Here is a 22433-nt window from a genome sequence, read left to right as displayed (position 1 = left end):
CTGGGAACTGCAGTCCTTTTCTTTGCCAACCATGAGGCTCCAGACAGAGTCAGTCAGGAAAAGGATTATGCAGAAGGCTGGAAAGTCAGGCCTGGCTCAAAAGAAAACAAAGAAACTAATGAATTGCAGACGCTTCAGAGTGGAGGAAAAGGAAAGGTGATTTACTTCTGGAAAACAACATATCGGTGTACTAGAATAAAGGGATACAAGCCAAGAGAGGCTTAAGACACAGCAGGAATGTAAGCAGAAAACACAGAGACATAAGCCACACACAGCTCTGTCAAGGCCAGTGATATAAATAGCGTGGCAAAGAAAAAATGTGGCACTGAAAATGAATAGCAAGAAACCTCAGGGCTTTAGGATGCTTGTACAGCCTTTCACAGCTCGCTGGTAAAGGGGTCAACCCTGCAGCCTTGCCAGATTGGAGCTGCCATGTCACACTATCTGTGTGGAGGGACATGTGTGAATGCCTTCCCCCACATCTGCGCTGGGCTGAAGTGACACATGCATATGCACAAGGTCTGGCTGAAGGCATTCCTGCCTCTCTCTTTGGGACACAAGGGCTCCCTGGGATTATAAATCACCACTTTTCTGAGCAGTTGATACATAGTGAGATGTGCAAAGATGGGATTGATGGGAAACACTGCTCCATTATAACAGGAGGGAGCAGGGCTCTCAGCAGCCCTCCTCTGCCTTGAGGAAGGAGGAATTTCACACAGATCAGACATAACCAGAGGGATTTCTGTACATGCAATGTGCCTCCCTGGGGTGTCTGGCCAACAGAAAGACTTGTGTATACTATAAATTCACTTAGCAAAAGGCCATTTCCCCTCTCTTAAGCAAATCCCACTTTCTGTTCTTCGAGTGCTCAGACACGAACAGCTCGACTGCCAAAATCAAGCATCTGTTTCTTCTTCTTTTCCTCCTTGTTTGATCCAAGGGAGGAAAAAAAAACCCTCCTCTTAGAAACTTCACCTTCCCTGCGATCTGCGTTTCAGGTTGAGGTCATGGACTCCCCTTACAGCCAGCCTGGGTGTAAGCTGAGCCTCGGAGCGGTTCATGCTATGGATAACTTTGGCTCAGGCTGGAGTTTTTATTTGAAACAATGATTGCCCTGTCTCCACCGTGTCTTACTTACAGGAGCCCAGATTAGTGAAGCCTGCAAGGTTCCTCTAATAAAATGGTGGTGTTAAGCACTGATTAAAAGCCCAGCGAGTCCAACAGCATTGCCTCCGTTTGGAATGACTTCTTTTTTTCCAGGAGGCTCTTTATTAGAAGTGAATATAAGTATATCATACACACAAAAAGCTAAATTTGAAGGCAACACTTCCCACTGGTGGAATTTCTTAATGTGCAGGTTAATTCTTTGATTGTGAAAGGCCTGCACCTCACTGGAAATAAAACCAGGATCTGCTTTTGAGCAATGCCCATCCAGCAGCGGCTACAACCTTTCCCCTCGCCCTTGTGCTGGGTAATAATTAGTGGGTTTTACAAGGATCACTTACTAGAGAGCAATGTCCTACGTGCCTGTCCCACACCACTAAACACGGTGACAAAGCAAACAACCACGCACAGCCAAACTTTTCCTAAGCAGCCAAATAAGCAAAAAGGGATTTTAGTCACCAGCTCCTGCCAGAAATCATCACCTGACTGAAATTCATGCGCAAGGGGATTGCAGAAGCTCAACCTGTGTTCTCAGTACTCAAAGTGAACAACCAGCCTCTGGCTTGACCCGTTGGTAGATTACAGCCCATTCCCATATCCAACCGGCTCTTTGCAACCAAAGCTGCGCTGCAGATAACTCACTATAGCGACTCAGTACCTGGCACTGATAGTGTTGGTTTAAGAGGCATTACTCAAGCCCAGACCCAAGTTTAACTCAGATACTGGTTATACCCTACAGAAAATACATATTTTAAGAATTAGAGGCGATTTGCTCTCCTTGAAGCAATCTGGTTCATGTTATTCCTCTCCCAACATCTGGTTCCCCTTTCGCACAATGAAATTGCCCAAGTTTGGCTGTCTGAGAGGCAGGGTTTGACGAGCCCGAAGCCCTCAAAAGCCCCGGAGCTGCGCGGAACCGCCTTGTTTTCCCTTCCCCACCTCATTTCACCGCCGATCTCGGCAATAAAGCCCTGCCCAGGGCAGCCGGTCCCTACCTGGTTGCTGACCTTTTGCCTCCTGTCGCAGCAGGAGGCATGCGAGCATCAACCAGGAATGCAATCATTGCCATCTACATAACAAGGCATGATAAAAATAACAATACTTCAAAAAAAAATAAAAAAAGAAAACACAAACCCACCCCAACCCCCAGGATTTACGTGTTTTCAATGGTTTATGCAGCGAACAAGCACATCGTTAGGAAAAATCCTGTCAGTGGAAAGAACGCATGGAGCAACAAGCGATTTCTTAATGAAAATCGCATTGGGAAGAGCGGGGTCAGGAGCTCGGGGTCGGCTCCCTGCTCCCACTCCCCCAGGGGCTACGAAAAGCGTCTTTGAAAAGGAAATATATATATATATATATATACATTAACAACTCATTGCCTGGGTGATCGCCTCCCCTCAGGTGCTGAGCGCGGGAAGGGAGGGAGCCCCTCAAATCCACCTCTTTCCCCCCCCCCCAACCCCTTTTTCCCGGTCTGCAGCTCACCTCCTGCTCCCTGAAGGACTGGTTCTGCGCGTCGATCACCCGGATAGTCCTTTTGATGGGCAGCAGCCCCCCGAGCTCGTCGTGAGCCACCATGGCCGCAGTACGCGGAGTCCCCTCAACTCCAAACCCGCAGCCAACTCAGCCCACGCTCATCGCCGCTCTGCGCCCGCCGGCCCGCCGCTCCGCCACCTCACCGCAGGGGGCGGAGCTACAGCAGAGACCACGCCTCCTCCGGCTCTAAGCCCCGCCCACCGGCCGAGCGGTCGGGGTGCCCCGTTCCCAGCCCTTATTTCATAGAACCCCAGACTGGTTTGGGTTGGAAGGGACCTTAAAGCTCATCCAGCTCCAACCCCTGCCACGGGCAGGGACACCTTCCACTAGAGCAGCTTGCTCCAAGCCCCTGTGTCCAACCTGGCCTTGAACACTGCCAGGGATGGGGCAGCCACAGCTTCTCTGGGCACCCTGTGCCAGCGCCTCAGCACCCTCACAGGGAAGAGCTTCTGCCTAAGAGCTCATCTCAGTCTCCCCTCTGGCAGGTTAAAGCCATTCCCTCTTCTCCTATCGGTACAGTCCCTGATGAAGAGTCCCTCTCTGAGATCCCTGTAGGCCCCATTCAGATACTGAACAGGCTGCCCAGGGCAGGGCTGCAGTCACCGTCCCTGCAAGTGTTCACACAGCGTGGAGACGAGGCCTCAGTGCCATGGGTTAGTGGTGGCCTTGGCAGTGCTGGGCAGCTCTTGGACCTAGTGATCTTAAAGGGCTTTTCCAACCTGTTTGATTCCATGACTCTATGAAGCTAAATGTGTGGTTTATTTTGGGGGGGGGGGGGGGGCATCCCCTTCTGTTTTGGTGCTGGCACTTTCAGCACTGGGACCCCCCACCACCTACAACCATCTCACAAGTGTGTCGATGGGACATGCTCCTGACAGCGTCTTTGCCTCCACAGGTTGTTTTTTACCAGCCTCAGCCCTCCTTGCTCAAAAAAAGAGGAAGAATTCTTGTCTAGACCTGTGCTTTTCAGTCTGCTCTAAAGGTTGTGCTGGCACCGCTCTGGTAGCCAGGGGCTGGGCTCAGCCTCTCCCCCTCTTCTAACAGAGGAGCCTGTCCCAGCAGGCCCAGCTGGAGATGTAAAGGTTTGTGTTTGGTGTTTGTTTGTTCAAGTCATATTATTCCTGGCACTGCTACAGATCTCCAAAAGAAAAGGTCTCTTGTGCTGGTAAAAATAAACTGAGTTGATGTGGTGAGAGGAGGGGGGCTGTGTTGCTGCCTACCTGTGCTCACCAAGCGCCTGCTTGGAGGAGGCAGGAGGTATTTGCAGTGGTGTTTTTCATCGTGGGGAACAGGAACATCCCATGCAGGGGACATGTTGTCCCATTCCCTGGAGTTTTGGGGGCTGTTTTAATCTTTATTTGCTTCTCTTCCCTGGAGAGCTGCTCTCAGCACATCTCTGCCTGTGTAACCTCTGCGATGCAAGAGCAGGAGGTTTCGGATTGTCCTGCAGGATTCTGAGAAACTCGGGATACAGCGAGTTTCTGTGCTCTTGTTGGAAGGACAGGCCGTGACTCTTCCACATATAGGTAATTCCTTCTAGGATTACTGAAGTCAACCAGTTTAAGACAACAGAAGAGCACAGGGATGATGACTCAGGGGAGGACCAGGAAAAAACTCTCCACTGGGTTTTGATCATTTTTGGGGAGTATCAAAAATTTTTCCTATGATCTAAGGTCAAACATTTGTTAAACTTGGCTCTGGAAGTGCTGGATGGGGCTTGGAGCAACCTGCTCTAGTGGGAGGTGTCCCTGCCCATGGCACAGGGTTGGAGCTGGATGAGCTTTAAGGTCCCTTCTAACCCAAACCATTCCATGATTCTATGATTAAAGATTCAGGACCCGAAGATCGCATCTCTCTTCAGTGAGAGGCTATGCTGAGTCACCTAAAAGTAGGGATGAACAACCTGGAACCGAGAGGGAAGGCATGAAGCAGAGCCACATACACAACAGTGGCATTTAAATGCTCTTGGTAGGACAAGAACATCATGTCCTGCATCCAGGAGCACTCCACGGCATGTGAAGTGTTTTCTGTGACGTGTTCCATAGTCTTTCTCCATCCCAAGCCCTCAGGGAAGGGACCTGCTGTCATAGAAGCACATGATTCATCGAGACAGGGACTCCCTGACCTTCTGTGTGACACCTTGTGAGGATACCTACATCATGGTGATGCAACAGGGCTGATGCAGCCTACTGATGTCATGCTGTAGAAACAGCTGGCAACAGGGCTCCCTGTCTGCCTCCTGGCATGGCACGTGGGAAGGGTTACGTGGACAACTGCCCGTCCTTCAAAGCAAAGGATGGGTAAGGCCTTAAAGCGACCAAAACCTCCCTTAGACAAGTGGTTCCCTGCTGCCCCTGTAAAAGATGAGGTGATTTCCATGCACTAGATACATCTGTATGGATCATTAAGTGCCGTTTGGAGGCAAAACCCACCCTGAGATCCCATCTGGAGAAGCCTGAACACAATAAGGGTGGAAGGTGATCTTGCACAGGTAGAATAACTGTGCCCCAGGCCCAAGGTGGCCTCTTTACTGCAATATAATCACTACAGCCCTAGAGCAGCTCTGAGCACATTACGATACCTGCACATTATCTGCCTCTGCTCTACTTACGACACATGCAAGAGGCAGTGTATGACCTTTAGTAAAGTTAATTGTAGTGCAAACACCACTGCAGTGTGCAAACCATCCTGAAAAGGCTGTGGTAATGGGGAACCCTCTGAGGAAAGCCAAAACAAAGAGAAAAAGAAAGAATTGTTCCTTGTGCAGCAAAGGCAAGAAAGACAGGCTAAGAAAGCTGGGCTGGGTCAGCCTGGAGGAGAGAAGGCTTCTGAAGGGGAGACCTTAGAGCAGCTCCAGTGCCTAAAGGGGTGCAGGAAACCTGGAGAGGGGCTTTGGACAAGGGCCTGTAGGGACAAGCCAGGGGGAATGGCTTTAACCTGCCAGAGGGGAGACTGAGATGAGCTCTTAGGCAGAAGTTCTTCCCTGTGAGGGTGCTGAGGCGCTGGCACAGGGTGCCCAGAGAAGCTGTGGCTGCCCCATCCCTGGCAGTGTTCAAGGCCAGGTTGGACACAGGGGCTTGGAGCAAGCTGCTCTAGTGGAAGGTGTCCCTGCCTGTGGCAAGGGATTGGAACTGGATGAGCTTTAAGGTCCCTTCCAACCCATGCCGGACTGGGATTTGTACCCTATACATTCTACACCATAATCCCAGCTTCCCTCTAACTCAGGCTGTATTCTTCTACTCAAGTCCATCTCCCTCTGCCTTCCTTCCCCATGCTCCCTGCCACAGCAGGGACACCCTCCACTAGACCAGGTTGCTCTAAGCCCTGTCCAGCCCAGCTCCTCTGCCCTGGCCCCAGCCTCCTTCATGCCCTTCCCTTCCCTTCAGCCCTCCAGGCAGGGATCAACCCATGCTGCAGTGGCCCTGAAGCCATGAGAACCTGGCCCAGCCAGTCCCTGCACTGGATAACAGACCAGTTCTTCCTGCTCTCTGCCAGTGGGTATCAATAGCATTCCTCCCCTGTACTCAGGGAGGATTTTCATTTCTAGGAGCAAAATACCTTGGTGACTCCCATCCTATTATCAAATAAGGGAGCTGAAAAGAGTTCAAGTGATAGGAGTCACCCAGCCCTCATTGTTTAACTCTTATTTATAGCCTGGGTTTTCTTTTCCACAGAGAAGGGAGGACTGTTGTTATACAGAGCTCTTTGCCTCAAGTCCTGAGCAGCCTCATACCTGGGACATTCCTTCTCCTGCAAGTTATTCTGGGCTGCTACTAAATTAAAATGCTCTCTGGAGTATTGACATGCCATTTTGTTATTTCAGCCCCAAAGCATCAGCAAATAAACTTTAGATTAACAAATGATGAATTCCTAAGGAAATATGCACCCAAATTCCAGTGTATAATTCCAGACTGATGTAAGTTTTCACAGTTAAAAATACTCAGTTGTTTAAGCGACATATGGCATCTGGCTAGTGCCAGGGGTTGCCAAGTGTGGCATGTAGGAATGCTCCTCAACAGCTGAACATCTCCTCCAGCACCGGTGTCCAGGGTGGGCAGCACTCACAACCTCATCCTGCCTCTTCTCTTTGCAGTGCTTGAGAGAGCTGGGCTGGTTCAGCCTGGAGAAGAGAAGGCTCCTGAAGGGGAGACCTTAGAGCAGCTCCAGTGCCTAAAGGGGCTGCAGGAAAGCTGGAGAGGGGCTTTGGACAAGGGCCTGTAGGGACAGGCCAAGGGGAACGGCTTTAACCTGCCAGAGGGGAGACTGAGATGAGCTCTTAGGCAGAAGCTCTTCCCTGTGAGGGTGCTGAGGCGCTGGCACAGGGTGCCCAGAGAAGCTGTGGCTGCCCCATCCCTGGCAGTGTTCAAGGCCAGGTTGGACACAGGGGCTTGGAGCAAGCTGCTCTAGTGGAAGGTGTCCCTGCCCGTGGCAGGGGCTGGAGCTGGATGAGCTTTAAGGTCCCTTCAACCCAATCCATTCCATGATAAATCACATATGAGAAGGGCAGGCAGACACAGTTAATACAGAACCCTAGGAGGCCTGGACGTGATTTTCAGCTTACCATCGGTGGAAGAGAATCAATACAGCATCCTCAATATCCTCATAGCTCAGGTCTGACCAAGTTACACAACCCCAACCATCAGCCAGGACACTTCAGGGTTGCTTTATTTTATACCTAAGCCCACAAGAAGGACGTTTGCTGCTGCTGACAAGAGCCAGCGACAAATGTTCTCAGTTCTACCACTGGCTGGAGAGGGGGAAAGACTTGAGCTGGTGCATTAACTGAGCCCAGAGGCTGGGGGGTATTCCTCAGCAGGCAGTTTTCCCAGTTTTCCCAGATCCTGGATCCCTCCAACATGCCTGACATCTGGATTCAATTTCTTCAAAGAAAGAACCTGCGAAATTTTAATCCCTCTGGCGGCTCGGAGTCTCAGGGAAAACGAAAGCATCCATCACACTCACAGCATATTCCTTTCCACTGCTGTATGTTTGAAATCCTATTTACTAGGAACTGAAATCCACCTAAAAACTTGCTTTACAGCTACTCTCAATGTACTATATATAGTGTAACATGAAGAACACTCCATGACTGGCATAAATATGATTGCCAGAGGCATAAATAAGATCTCCTCCCATCCATGTTCATGCAAGCAGGGCAGTCAGACCCCAGTACACAAAGTTGTTTACTCTCCATGAGCTGTGTTTAACATTCCACTCCCAGATATTTATATTGAGAGCCAAATGCAGAGCTGTATTCTGGAAAATGAGCAAAAGTAGGCTATGACCCATCCAGGGACTATTGGGTCATCTGAAAGGTTTACAAGCCAGTCTGGAATCCAGCATTTATTTTGGATGGTGGGAGGTTGCTATAATTAGCTGCCATTCAATTCCATGATACACTTACAAATACAAGACAAAAAACCCCTCTCAATCCACAGTGTAGATGTACTATTACTGTAATACAACCTATGACCTCTGCAGAAAACAAATTACCTCAACCATCAACCAGTGCACATTGGTGCGCTCAGGCCAGAAAAGCAATTTCCCTCTTATGAATATGAATGTAACACCAGCAAACAGGGACCATCCGATGTGGTGATGTTACTCAACACAACATCCACCTTAACAACAGAGTAATGGAGCGAGAAGCTACAGTTGACTTCAGCTCCCAGGCTGCTCACGTGCCAAGTGTTGTGTGTCTGGAGCCGATGCCAGAGATATTCGTTTTGATCAAAGGCTGTTTCCAAAGACAAATCAGTGCCTTATGCACGGGCACGTTCCTGCATGAATCAGACACGCCAATAAAATTCCTGTAAAAGTCCTCTGGAGCAGTTGTATTTGGGAGGGGGAAGGGCTTTTGGTGTTTCTTTAAAGCTTGTGGCTATATATTCTAAAGGAAGAAGTTACCGCTGCAATGTCTTGTGATGTTTAGTGGTGGTCTTTAGGCTGTGTTAGATATGACCACAGAATGGTTTGGGGTGGAAAGGACCTTAAAGCTCATTTAATTCCAACCCACTTCCACTAGACCAGGTTGCTCCAAGCGCTGTCCAACCTGGCCTTGAACACTGTGTTATCCCTTCCCTGGAGCCAAGCTGCTTGTGAGGATACCGACCATGGAAAGATGCTTCTGGATGGCTTCAAGTGATGACCAGCAAGAATGCAGACACATGAAGATTCTCCCTCTGCCTCTTCTTTTTATCCAAGTAATTTTTACATTAAAAATATATAATAATCAGGGTTTATCTGCTTTCTGAGGAGAGATTGTCACTGTCAGCTTTAGCATCAGTGTCTCTGCTGCCAAAACTAGGACAACTCTTGGCCTGACTCCTACCCAGGCTGAGTGGTATTCACAGGTTTGGTCCCAAAAAGTGAGCAAAGGCTTCGAGAGGACACAGCATGGATGTTCATCAAAAGGGTCCTCACTGTGCCTTTACTTCCTTTGTGAAATCCCTGCTCCTAAAGCCTTACCAGGACATTCCATAACCAATAGAAGACACCATCAAGACGAAACATGATTGTTAACACATTACTCAGTCTGGCTTCATTTTGCCTCTGGGTAAAATACACCATCGCATCCGTCTCTTCCCTGTCTTATAGAGTGAAAAGTATTTATCTAGTTGCTAACAAACATCCAGATATACACACACACCTTTAGAAAACACAGCACTGCTTCCTCCCATGAATCACTCAACACCTTACATAAGTGTGGGGAGAATATGGAGCCGTTTCATATGTCATCATTTAAAAAGCTGGCCATAACCCCACCTGAAATGCACAAATAACTCAGTTTTAAAGCATAAACATCTGCTTAATAAATTCCTAGCCCCAATTCCTTGTTTCTATCCCTGAAATGCAACTCACACTCCCTTCTGTCTTACCCAATTGTCAACAGCTCACGTTGTAGCACGGCACCAGACCAGACCTGGGGAGAAAATAGCTTCTTTCTCCCCAAAGGAGAATGTGTTTTGGTACAACAGACCTGATTGGCTTTTGAGGAGGACTCTGGGCAGCAAGAGGAAGGTTAACAAGGCAAACTAAACAGGAATAGCTAGGGAACTGCAGTCCCTCTGGGCTGGCAGGATCTCCTCGGCCATGTTCTGCACTGTCTCCCTGGTATGCGGAATGATGAGCTGCAATATGTGAAGTTTAAACATCAGTAAAGGGCTGCTCCACCTCTTCAGAAAGACAAGTACACATCCAAGTTCAATACTCACTTCCCCCTCCCTTTATGTTAAAAGCATACATTGGATAAGGTGCCAAGTCTGGGATGTGAGGGTGCAGCTCCCTGTTCCATAGCAGCCCTTCATGGGATCACCATCTACATGGCTTTTTGTCAGCACAAGGATGCCTGGAAGGAGTGTGAATGCAATATGCTGGCAAAACTCCTCTGTTATTGCAAGTATGGTGACAAAACAACAGCTTGTCAGCTGAGCTATATTTACTGGGGGAAACAGTGGAACTGAAGTAACAGCTATGCTGTGAACACAGACACTTGATAGAGACAAAGTCTCAAAAATCAGATCCCATCTGCCAGATCGTAGAATCCCAGACTGGTTTGTATTGGAAGGGAGCTTAAAGCTGATCCAGGTCCAACCCCTGCCACAGGCAGGGACACCTTCCACTAGAGCAGCTTGCTCCAAGCCCCTGTGTCCAACCTGGCCTTGAACACTGCCAGGGATGGGGCAGCCACAGCTTCTCTGGGCACCCTGTGCCAGCGCCTCAGCACCCTCACAGGGAAGAGCTTCTGCCTAAGAGCTCATCTCAGTCTCCCCTCTGGCAGGTTAAAGCCATTCCCCTTGGCCTGTCCCTACAGGCCCTTGTCCAAAGCCCCTCTCCAGCTTTCCTGCAGCCCCTTTAGGCACTGGAGCTGCTCTAAGGTCTCCCCTTCAGGAGCCTTCTCTTCTCCAGGCTGACCCAGCCCAGCTCTCTCAGCCTGGCTCCAGAGCAGAGCTGCTCCAGCCCTTGCAGCATCTCCGTGGCCTCCTCTGCACTCGCTCCAACAGCTCCACGTCCCTCTTGTGCTGCTGCCCCAGAGCTGGATCAGGACTGCAGGGGTGGGGGGTCTCCCCAGATAATAAACTGTATGGTCTGACCATAATAGGCTTAATTTTGGTCTTCTCTTGTGACCTTTTTTCATCAATGAAATAGATACATCAGGGTCTGGTGGAGCCAAATTTAGGCTATAGGTTCACCCTCATAAAACCTAGATAGAGCAAAGTACAATCTGGACTACAGCATAAGTGCTCAATGAGACTCTGAAGCCCTGGTGATGTGTTTTGAAAACCTGACTATAAATGGCTGACTTAACGCTTCTGAAAATCTCAATAACCTTGAGAAACAGTATAAAAATGACAACCCAATCAGTCTAGGTAATGTATTTTAACAAGAATACATTGGAGTGTATGTGGTGGGTGTCCTTCAAACTCTCTAATGTCCAGGAAAGCCTGGCCCTTCAAAAAGAACAAGTTAAAAAGGTTAATCAAAAGCTGCAGCTTGAACTTTGACTGTGTGAGCCCAGGGATTTCCCTTTTTCCCTGGCAGATTTGGGTTAAAACTCTTTAGAGGGGAGTACATAAATGACTGTTGATGTGCTGGCTTCACCTTAATGAGATTGCTGGATGGGACAAACCTCAGGCAATTTCCTCCAGCATATAAAAAGGTAGTTCAATTAAAAGAAAAAGAAAAAGAAACCCCTCTTCCCTGAGGGCAGATTTCCTTGCCATAGCACTCCCATCTGCATCAGAAAGAGCTCAGAAACAAAACAAGCCCCAAACACAGTCACTTCAGAGGCATCAGCACTGCAGATAATCTTTTTTTACTCTTTTCCCCCTCCCTGAATGGGAAATTACTGGGATGGCCTTATCTGGAACAGGAGATCTGGTCGGGAGAGGCCAAAGCTCAGAGTCAGCCTGTTGGACACCACAACTGGGCATGGAAAGCATTCAGCAATAGCCAGGTTAAGTGAGGCTAATAAATAATGCACAAATGCAAAGTGAGTGACAACAACAGAGGTCAAACAGGAAATTCCCCACTAACAAATGGCTTTTAATCCCAGTCAAATAAACCCTAAGCCCCACTTGGTTAACTCTCAACTCAATAGCTGCCTTCCTAGGAGAAACCCTGTTTCTCTTCCTTCCCTTCTTAGGATAAGTGTTTGGCAGTGGGCCCTTCAGGGCAGATGGACACTGCCCTGAAGCAGTTTCTCTTTCAGAAAGCCAGGCTTGGACAGTGCTTGAAAATGATGCAGCTTTGCACCTTCCCACCCTCATTTCCCCAAATCACTTTAATCCATAGCTTTAAGAGCAATTTACCTCCCAGACAGTCCCTCTTGTTTGCAATACACTGAAGTGCACTAACTGAAGTCAAACAAAAGCAGCATTTGAAGGGGCTTTGCACAGTTTTGCTTCCTGGCACTTGCAAATGCTTATGTTCTTGCTAAGTTATGGGTTACACACATTCATTTCACACAGCATTAAAACTGTGGCACATTTAGGATAGGAATGATTAAACCAGGAGATCACAAACAGCGTTATGGATAGCAGGAGCACGCCTCAGCCCACCCCAGAGGTGTATGCAAGTGCAAACACAGCTGTACACATCTGAAGTGCTGGTGAGGAAATGCAAACACAGAAAGCACTGTGTTCCCAGTGGAAGCCATTCCACAGAGTAGCTGATTGCCCAATGTTGTAAAGCAAAGTGTTTTGGTTACCTTAAAGTCAAGGCTGCAGAGACTGACTGCATCATCATCCTTCTCTCGGCGCTTCCTCTTCTGTAAGAAATGAAACAGAGCTGTTCTAAAGCAACTAGAGACATTTTCTTCCATTACACCCCCATCTAACTGCAATAACTCAAAACCCCTAAAGCTTTGGAAGTATGTTTATGCAGTTTCATGAGGTTTGTCACCTGATTGATACCCATAAATTAGATGTCTATAATCTGGTTTCTCTGCACACCCCATAATTGCGGTTGTGAGTAAAGCCTTAAGTGGGAAATCTCAGCAGCAGGACAGAACGCAGTGGTTACCACTGTGGAATTGAGATTCCTTTAGTTAAAGGAAACATTTTTTTTTTGTGGTTTTTAAGCAAACCAGCAATAAAATTGGGCTTTTTGAAAGAGTGAGGTACTCAGAGGGTCAGACTTGGGGAGCATCAGGATCCAAGGTCTCTAGGGGACACCAGAAGACACCATACCTAATTCTTGCTCACCAGCATGGGTGGGTTTGGGCAGGGGGCTTAGAGTTAAGAGGTTTACTGATTTCGCCTTGAGACAGTGCCAGCATAAAGCTGTTTTGCACTGGGTTGGTTGTTCCTGTTCCTCGTCTATGTTCTAATACCCAAATATATCTTATTTAGGGGATTCTTCCTGTATCAGGGATTTGTTTTATAGTGCAGTTCCCTAAACAGCTGAACATGTGTATGTGAGGGCAATTTTGGGCACCTACTTAATTCATTGTGTTGGATGTGGCCAGTAGACAGCTGTGGCTGAAGTGTTCCTGCTAGGAATGCAATGGGCTGAAAGAATAAGGGGCTTTAGGGAAGAATAATGAGGCTTTGGCCAGGGAGCTTGCAGTTCTTTTCCTTTCCAGAGAGGAGCAGAAGCCAACAGGACAATGATCAAAGCCATCTGCCCTGAGCTTCCTGATACCTCCCACTGGTTCTGCACTACCTGGGCTTCTACAGCGCGTTTTCATTACCCAGATAGTGGAAAAGCAACCGTGGACTCATCCTGCTAAGTTGGGCCAGCCTGGAGATCACCTGGTCTAGAAAAACATGGATCATGAGCATAAAGTGTTTGGTCATCCCTAAAGCAAGGAGTTGATTTTCATCTCATGTTTGACCCTTGTCCTTCAACGTTTCAGAATGGATCAAGTTCACCCTCTTCCACTTCATTAAGTACAAAGAAACTGTTTTGTGTTTTTATACTGGTCTACATGTTGGTTATCAGCTCATCAGACGCTGAACTAAGTCAAATGAGGAAAACACCCTCCCTGCAGCTGCAGAGGGAATCATAGAAGAGTTTGTGCTGGAAGGGACCTTAAAGCTCATCCAGTTCCAGCCTGCTTCTATGGGCAGGGACATACACGAATCCTGTTTTCTTAGAAATTAATACGTTCACATTAAAGTTGTTGCTTTAATAGAGGTTTCTCACCGTTGGAAGTGTCTTTAGATGTCTGAATACAAGTATTCATTCAAATTACTTTACAATGCTGAGCAGTTTCCATGGGTCCTTTGGAAAGCTGATGCTGCTGAGGGGATGTCCAGCTCCCCATGAGGGTTTTCAAACCTGTTGTCTTGTTTGCTGGTCCTTTTGTGTGATGCTCCAATGTGTCTTTTTGCCTGTCCACGCTATGCTGACTCTACCATACACACATGTAATGGTGAGGTATTACTGAACTGCACTCACTAGTGTTTTATGCTCTTGGTTTTGGTGCTGTTTTCTCCTCAGCTAGTCAAACTCACGACAGAAGTGGGTTCAAGTCCAAAGTTCCCCATTAATTTCAGTGTTTCTGCTTAGTTTCTACTGTATGTGCAGAGATAAGATACTGACTCTGCCACATGAGGCCCTTCATTGTGAGACTTGCTAACCACAGAGGAGAAATCTCTCACATTAGACATGATTTCTTCCCATATTTATAGCACTGACACTGAATTAATGTCCCAGCACACTCCAGACTCTTTGAGCAGACCTTTGGCAGGCTGGAGAACACATGCAAATGCAGCCATTTGGCTCTTTCTAAGCTTGAGTAAAATATTCAGGCTTGGTTATTTATCAAACCCTTGCAATAAAAGACTGTTCTAACCACACCTTTTCAGTCTGCAGCTTATTTTTCCCATCTGGAAGTGAAGGGTTTTAGCGTCTCTTTAACAGCAGAAACTTGCAATAAAAGACAAAGACAACCACGCCTCATTGGTCTGAATATTATTCCTTCCTTATGCAGTCAAGCACATTAACATCTTTAACATACAGCTCCAGCCCAAAGCCCAGACACGAAAGGAAGGCCAAGGTTTTGTTTTTAAACTGGCTAGACTTATGCAATAAGTATTGCATTGGCTGGAGCCCATTTCCTTTGCCCAATGTAGTTTCATAGACATTTCACTACGGAGCCAGCTGTGTCATTCCTGTGTGGTGCCAGAAAAAGAACAGATTCCAAGAAAAAGGCCTCTTCAGACTGCTCAAATCTGGGGGTTTAAAGGCACACGGTAGAAAAGCAACTGCTATGGTGCTGCTTTCTCACATCTTTGAGGGGAGATCTGATACTTGAACCTTGTCACGGAACTCATGTCATGTGGAACAAGTTACTTCTATGAGAGTTATTAAAGTGTAAAAACTGTGAGAGCTGATTGAGGCTCTCAAAGAGGTATTTATTGTAAAGGAGAAGCATAAAGAGATGCTAATCAGGAGGGGAAATCTAAATATTCTGTGACTTGCTGCTAGAAAAACCTAACTGGTGCAATGAGCACGAATGAGAATTCCATTTCAAGGGTTCTGATTAAAGCTCTGGGAACGCTTTTTGAAGAAGTGCTGGTTTTCCATTTGAAAACAAGCACCTGAGAACATTGGGGCTGTTGAGCCTGAAGACGAGAAGCTGTGTGGAGACCTCAGAGCAGCCTTCCAGTGTCTGAAGGGGGCTACAAGGATGCTGGAGAGGGACTCTTCATCAGGGACTGTAGTGATAGGACAAGGGGTGATGGGTTCAAAGTGACACAGGGGAAGTTCAGGTTGGAGATAAGGCAGAAGCTCTTTACTGTGAGGGTGCTGAGGCGCTGGCACAGGGTGCCCAGAGCAGCTGTGGCTGCCCCATCCCTGGCAGTGCTCAAGGCCAGGTTGGACACAGGGGCTTGGAGCAATCTGCTCTAGTGGAAGGTGTCCCTGCCCGTGGCAGGGGATTGGGACTGGAGGAGCTTTAAGGTCCCTTCCAACCCAAACCATTCCATAATTCTATGATTTAGTTTTCATCTTCCCTACTGTAGCTTTTGCCTAAACCCAGGATATTTAGTTCTTTAGGGCTCAGTCTGGGGTTTTGTTGCTTATTGCCCACCTGAAGTCATAAAGCACCACTAAGGCTTCAGGTGAGGAATGTGCATCAGGACAGTTAAGTCAACAAAGTTCAAGTGCCTGTTTCTCATAGATGGATCCTCCTTTAATGAAAAGGGAGAAAGGAAAACAATCCATGAGTAACCTTGCTTCCAGTCAGAAGCCAACAGAGGATGCTTTAACCTGAACCGTCTTTTCTTAGAATTATGCAGAACACGCACTAGTTATCCTCTGTCAACCCATCCCACCTCTGCAGGCATGAAGAGGACACTTGGCTTCCTTACCCACTTCCCTTAAGGCTCAGACCAGGTACACTTTAAGGACTTTTGGCTAAACAGCTGCCAAAACTATGGCATGAAAAGATGCTATTTGTGACTGGTGGCCATGGGGGGAATAAAACCCCTTGTGGGATGCTCTTATTCCAGCACATTAGACATGACACCTAGAAAAGGAGAGTGCTGGCTTGCCTACAGGCTGCTGCCAAAACACAGAGCTCTGCTCAATGCATGTCAGCATAACTACATTGGCAAAGCCTCTGAGCAGAGACCTGGTCCCTGGCAATGCAAATGGGAATGTCTGCTGGGCAGCTGAACAGCTATGCACTCTGCTTCAGTGTCCCTACCCTCCTGTATTTGTTTCTCTTCCAGTGTTAGGTGTCCAAGACTAACCTCTAACCAGCCACAGGAAAGCTTGGATCTCCAGAGGAAGGCTGGATTTCAGAGGTGCCCACTGTCTGTACCAGCAAATGAAGCTATTTGGGCTTGAAGGGAGAAGTAGAGGTGGATTAGGCTGATGAGAGACATGACGGAGGATGCAGATGAGCAATTAAATCCTCCAAACCTAATTCCTTTGGGATTTGCAGTCTGCCATGACATACAATGTGTTCTAACTGCAATTCAGAGTTGAAGTGACTATGCTTATAGCCAAATAAAAGCAGATTAAAAAAGAAAACCATGCAAAGAACAGGAATAACTTGAAACTCCATCAAAATGCTTTTAATTTGTGATGTTAGAACAATCTCTTCAAATGGCAAAGAATATAATTTCATGGGCTTTGTTATATTCAGATGCACATTGTCACCAGATGAAAGTCTCTAAAACGAAGCAAAAGCAAAGTCTACAAGAGGTTATGGTTTTGTTTTAAAGCACTCCCACACTGACCTGGTGTTTGTGCAGCCTCAAACGTGCACATGGTTGGCCTTCAAGGCACAGCCAGCAAAGTGCCAGTCTAAACACGTTTGACAAGAAGCTCCAGCTGATTTTACATGGGATTTCCTTCATAAAAGGTATTCCTGTCCTTTTCCCCACTGCCAGCCATGTTCTCATGCCCTTCCTTGTGCTGGCACAGGAGTCCCATGGCTTGTGCAGGCAGCTGGATCATACCAAACTCTCTGTTTTCTTTTTGGCAAGGCAAGGTTTTCAGGCTGCCTGAGGATGCGATCAACACTTCCATGGGCAGTGGGGGCAAATCAGAGCAGGCAGTTCATGGAGATGAGATTTAAGATTGGACAAGATCTGTATACAGCACACCAAGCACTATGCACCTACTTCAGTTGACTAACTGCCTTGTAATCCTTAGCGTATGAAGATGGACAGACTTCATGAAGCAGCACTTCAGAACAGAAATCATAGAATAGAATCCCAAACAGGTTTGTTCCAACCCCTGCCACAGGCAGGGACACCTTCCACTACAGCAGGTTGCTCCAAGCCCCTGTCCAACGTGATCTTGAACACTGCCAGGGATGGGGCAGCCACAGCTTCTCTGGGCACCCTGTGCCAGCACCTCAGCACCTTCACAGGGAAGAGCTTCTGCCTAAGAGCTCATCTCAGTGTACCTGCTCCTATAAACATGGTTAAAACATAAAACATTCTTTAGATGTGGCTTTAAAACCAGCCCAAATAAGTTAAATGATCACAAATGAGTTATGTCCACCCTAAGCCCTCTCTGGAGAGTGGTTCATCTTTGTCAACCAGCTCTAGAGGCTGGATGTGAACCACTTCCCTGACAAGGGATGTAAGTTAAAGGATGAAGAGAAGAGAGTACAAGGCTTATAGCAGTGAGGCCATGCACTTGCTTTAGGTAGCTTCTCAATACCGAATGAAATACAGATTCATTTATTTAAGAAAAAATAAAGGTTCATTTCTACCCCATGTTTTATATTTTGCCTACTGTATTGCCAGCTTAGTTAAGATGGCTGAAACACATCAGAAAATAAGTTGATGAAGAAACCACAGTGTCCAGGATTCCCTGCCTTTCCTTAATCCCTGCATGCAAAAAGCACCTTCTAGCTAAAGCTCAGAAGTCTCAGAGGCTCAGAAAGTGTCTAGCCAGACAGAGAGGAATGTGTTGGTTTTGTTTCTCCTTCAGACAGAAGGACCTTCACCTCTGTATTCCGGCTTGTGTTTGCATGCTGTTGCAATCTGTACCCCCAGCTGGTTTACTCACCAGGGTGAAGTCCCAGTGTGGTCCTGGCGTGAGGAATGTGAAAGAGCTGCCTCGTCTCAGGGGGTACCTGTGAGGAGAAAGAAGGAATAAGGTAAATAACTTATAGGTCGTGGTAGCAGTTGATAAACCCCATCTGTTTTCCACAGCTCGGATGGTATCATACATCTTCAGCTCCAGTGCAAAAGCTGGGAAAGACAATGAAGAAGGACATGGAGCTGTTGGAGCAAGTCCAGAGGAGGCCACAAGGATGATCAGGGGCTGGAGCAGCTCCTGTATGGAGACAGGCTGAGAGTATAAGGGCTGTTGAGCCTGGAGAAGAGAAGCTGCATGGAGACCTCAGAGCAGCTCCCAGTGTCTGAAGGGGGCTACAGGGATGCTGGAGAAGGACTCTTTGTCAGGGACTGGAGTGATAGAACAAGAGGTGATGGGTTCAAACTGAAATAGGGGAAGTTGAGGTTGGAGATAAGGCAGAAGCTCTTCCCTGTGAGGGTGCTGAGGCGCTGGCACAGGGTGCCCAGAGAAGCTGTGGCTGCCCCATCCCTGGCAGTGTTCAAGGCCAGGTTGGACAGAGCCTTGGGTGACATGGCTTAGTGTGAGGCATCCCTGCCCACAGCAGGGGGTTGGAACTGGATGATCTTAAGGTCCTTTCAACCCAAGCCATTCTATGAATCTATGTAACACAGTCTTTGGGAAGGAGAGACCAAAGGGATTGCCAGTATTCCCCACCACAACTGCAGGTGTTGCATTAAAACCCTGCTTTACTACAATAAATGTGCAGCAGAAGCAGCAAAAAACCTCCCACTGGGCCCTGCAGGCTGACCTGGAAGAAAAAAGGCTCTTTTTGACCCCAAAGCTGCCGATCTGACCAAGAGGGAGGATAAAACAGTCTGAATAATATAAACCACTAATATTGTGGCCTCATTTTCTAAGGTTAATGAAGCTGAAAGGAAAGGAGGCAACAAATTGTACCTTTGACAATAGAGCCTTGTAGTTTCCCATCAAATTACAACCAGGAATTGAGTTGTGGTCTTTCATTAAGTCATTTTTGATCCAAGAAAGTTAAACCACCAGAAAGCAGGACACACAATAGGGCGTTTGTATAATCCTTGCTCTTTGAACAATGCTAAACGAATTGCCTTCTGCAAGTCATTTATTGTACTAGCACCCAGTTAAGCAAACAAGCTGTGTGCCAGCTTTCACTGTCTGCTGGACTTAAGGTATGTTTCCAGCAGTGACTTTTGAAAGCTTATCCTGGCCATAGTATGGAGAAACAGTTTTCTGTCTCTCATTGAGTTTTCGCATGTGGAATGCGAGTCCCAAATAGGCCACACACTTCTCTGTCAAAGGCAGTGGCAGCACCTAAAGGGGAGAAGGTTTCTCCTCTGCTGTCTCAAACTCAGACAGAAGAAGCATCCCGCAGCAGCTGCACTGTTCTTCTTCATACTGAGATCCCACAGGATTAGCAAAAAACCTGGATATAACGTAGGAATGCAAATGCTTCCGGCTTCCAGGAGACTTGCGCTAGGCATTGCTCAGGCATTCCTGAAAATCCATCTTACAGTGGTGTTTCACATCAGCAGCTCTCTGGATCAGGAGAGGAAAAGCATTTGTCTGTAATGGATTGGGCAGGGTGGGGTGCTCTGGATTGGTGATTGGAAAATACAAGTCAAGCACCTAGAAAATGCTTTTGTTGTTCTACCAACCAGTGCAGACCAACAAGGATCATAGAATCATAGGACGGTTTGGGTTGGAAGGGACCTTAAGACCATCCAGTTCCAACCTCCTGCCACGGGCAGGGACACCTTCCACTAGAGCAGGTTGCTCCAAGCCCCTGTGTCCAACCTGGCCTTGAACACTGCCAGGCATGGGGCAGCCACAGCTTCTCTGGGCACCCTGTGCCAGCGCCTCAGCACCCTCACATCTATTCCTATATCTAATTCCCTTATATCTAACCTGAATTTCCCCCGTTTCAGTTTGAACCCATCACCTCTTGTCCCATCACTACAGTCTCTGATGAAGAGTCCCTCTTCAGCATCCTTGTAGCCCCCTTTCAGACACTGGAAGCTGCTCTGAGGTCTCCACACAATATTTATAGAGAAATATGTTATGAAGTGGATCTTACCGGACGTGAGATGTGAAGGAATAAAAGGTACATTTGGGGATGAGGTAAAGCAGCAGATGTAGACTACACAGGTGAGCTTCTTAACACTTTTCCTCCAGAAACACATTTCTGTGCTGACCGTTTGCTTAGCATGTGTCTGTTAATACACAGGACACTGTATTTACTTCAAACTCAGCTCTGAAAAGGAACCCAACCAGCTGCTGAATGCCTGAACTGGTTCTTACTCCTCTCTCTAGGAAGGACCAGTGTCCGGGCAGTGGATGACCCAAGCAGATGACCCAAAACTGTTACTTGGCACCAGGTACCAAAAAGACAAGAGCACTATGTGCAGGAAGGGCACATTCCCTTCATTCCCCACTCATGGTGAAGGAATGTGTCTGATACACATGAAAAGCTGAAGCAGCCTTAGCAGAAAGTGATAGACTTTGATCCAGACATGGCGTAAGAGCTGCTTGACCACCTCAATAGATCCCATGGAATAGGAGCAATACTTCCCTGTGGCTTCTGGGGTGGCTGATGTCCCTTGAGGATCATTGAGGGAGCATCTCACCTGCTCCAAGGGTTCAAACAAGGTAGCTCTCATGTGAGCAGTGAAAATGCTAAGCAAGCAGAATCTGCAGTGGAAAACCAGGAAGCAGGAACATTGCCATGGGCTTCCAAGTGGTTAGAACAGTAAATATGCCATCTGTGCTATATATATATATATATATACACACATAGACTTAGATATCTAAATATATATTTAACTAGAATACCTTATTTTTTTAAGATATATAATAAATAAGCTTGCTCAAAGTACTATATGCATGAATTATGACAGTTAAAATGGGAAGAAGCTGCTCCTCTGACCGCAAGACCTTCAGGTACCTTTGGATCAGCCTAACCCTTTGAATACAATCCCTATGCCTGTGACACTGCTCCAGGAAGGAAAGCGGCATTTCCAAGAGCTGCATACCAGTACACTGATTGCTACATGGAAGAGAAACTTCTGGAAGGGAACATTCTTTGGGATTTTGAAAAGTACATCCTGCTCGGGAAGAAAATCTGGGAATGAGCATCAGATTTCTTTGAAATTTAAATTAGAGGCATTTTTTCTCATGAGAAAGAAAAATTCTCGGTGTTTAATCCCAACATGTAACCTGCCCACACCAAAACGTATGAGTTTGATGAAACCTTCCTTGAATACAGATAGAAAACCAAAGAGAGAATGAAGGGGTACCAAACTGTGCCATGCACAACTATAAAGAGCTACTGGGATGGACTGAGGCTCAGTCTCTAAAGGCAGACATGAGCTTGGGAAGCAGGAGCACAGTTTTATCACATGAATCTTGATCTCCAGCACGGGAAGCAGCCAAATTGTGGCCTGGAAGCCACACAGGGCTTGAAAACTGGTCACAGTAACTCCCAGTCATCCTGGTATGGATGTGGGCTGCTTGTAGCTGCCCCAGCTGCAATGTCTGGGGTCCTGGCAGCACCCCAAGTTGTGCCTCTCTGCCATGAGTTTGGCCCATTTCATAGAATCCCAGACTGGTTTGGGTTGGAAGGGACCTTAAAGCTCATCCAGCTCCAACCCCTGCCACGGGCAGGGACACCTTCCACTAGAGCAGCTTGCTCCAAGCCCCTGTGTCCAACCTGGCCTTGAACACTGCCAGGGATGGGGCAGCCACAGCTTCTCTGGGCACCCTGTGTCAGCGCCTCAGCACCCTCACAGGGAAGAGCTTCTGCCTAAGAGCTCATCTCAGTCTCCCCTCTGGCAGATTAAAGCCATTCCCCTTGGCCTCTCCCTACAGGTCCTTGTCCAAAGCCCCTCTCCAGCTTTCCTGCAGCCCCTTTAGGCACTGGAGCTGCTCTAAGGTCTCCCCTTCAGGAGCCTTCTTTTCTCCAGGCTGACCCAGCCCAGCTCTCTCAGCCTGGCTCCATAGAAGAGGTGCTCACATGAGAAGCATTAACTTGGAAACCTCAGAATTATAAAATGAATTGTAGGGATGGGAAGTTCAACAGGATAATGGATAAAAACTCCCCAGACAGCTTTTTTTTCAGTTGCCCCCAAGACATGGAGAGAAATTTCTCCATCTCAGACTCCCATCAGCTGAGCTTTCTCTCTTGGTCACTTAGCTGTGGGGAGAAA

General features: G+C 47.5%; 1 protein-coding gene across 2 annotated transcripts in view; it reads right to left on the bottom strand.

The window, feature by feature from the left end:
* NET1 (neuroepithelial cell transforming 1) overlaps window positions 1-22433 on the bottom strand; it is a 55690-nt gene that overhangs the window by 9912 nt on the left and 23345 nt on the right. The window contains exons 2-3 of one of the 2 annotated variants that reach the window (XM_057425597.1): window positions 18184-18250; window positions 12413-12472 (exon numbers count right to left, since the gene is read on the bottom strand). In XM_057425597.1, the coding sequence (XP_057281580.1) occupies window positions 12413-12472; window positions 18184-18250 (127 nt within the window). Of the gene's footprint in view, window positions 1-2652; window positions 2767-12412; window positions 12473-18183; window positions 18251-22433 lie in introns of those variants that run through there. The other variant, XM_057425598.1, reaches the window with a different exon arrangement.

The sequence above is a fragment of the Pezoporus wallicus genome, unplaced genomic scaffold, assembly GCF_028554395.1.
Source record: "Pezoporus wallicus isolate ANWC-B61680 ecotype Strahan unplaced genomic scaffold, APGP_CSIRO_Pwel_v1 contig_4722, whole genome shotgun sequence".
Lineage (NCBI taxonomy): Eukaryota > Metazoa > Chordata > Aves > Psittaciformes > Psittacidae > Pezoporus > Pezoporus wallicus.
Note: the sequence above shows the minus strand (reverse complement) of the source record. Positions and strands in the feature narration are given on the sequence as shown.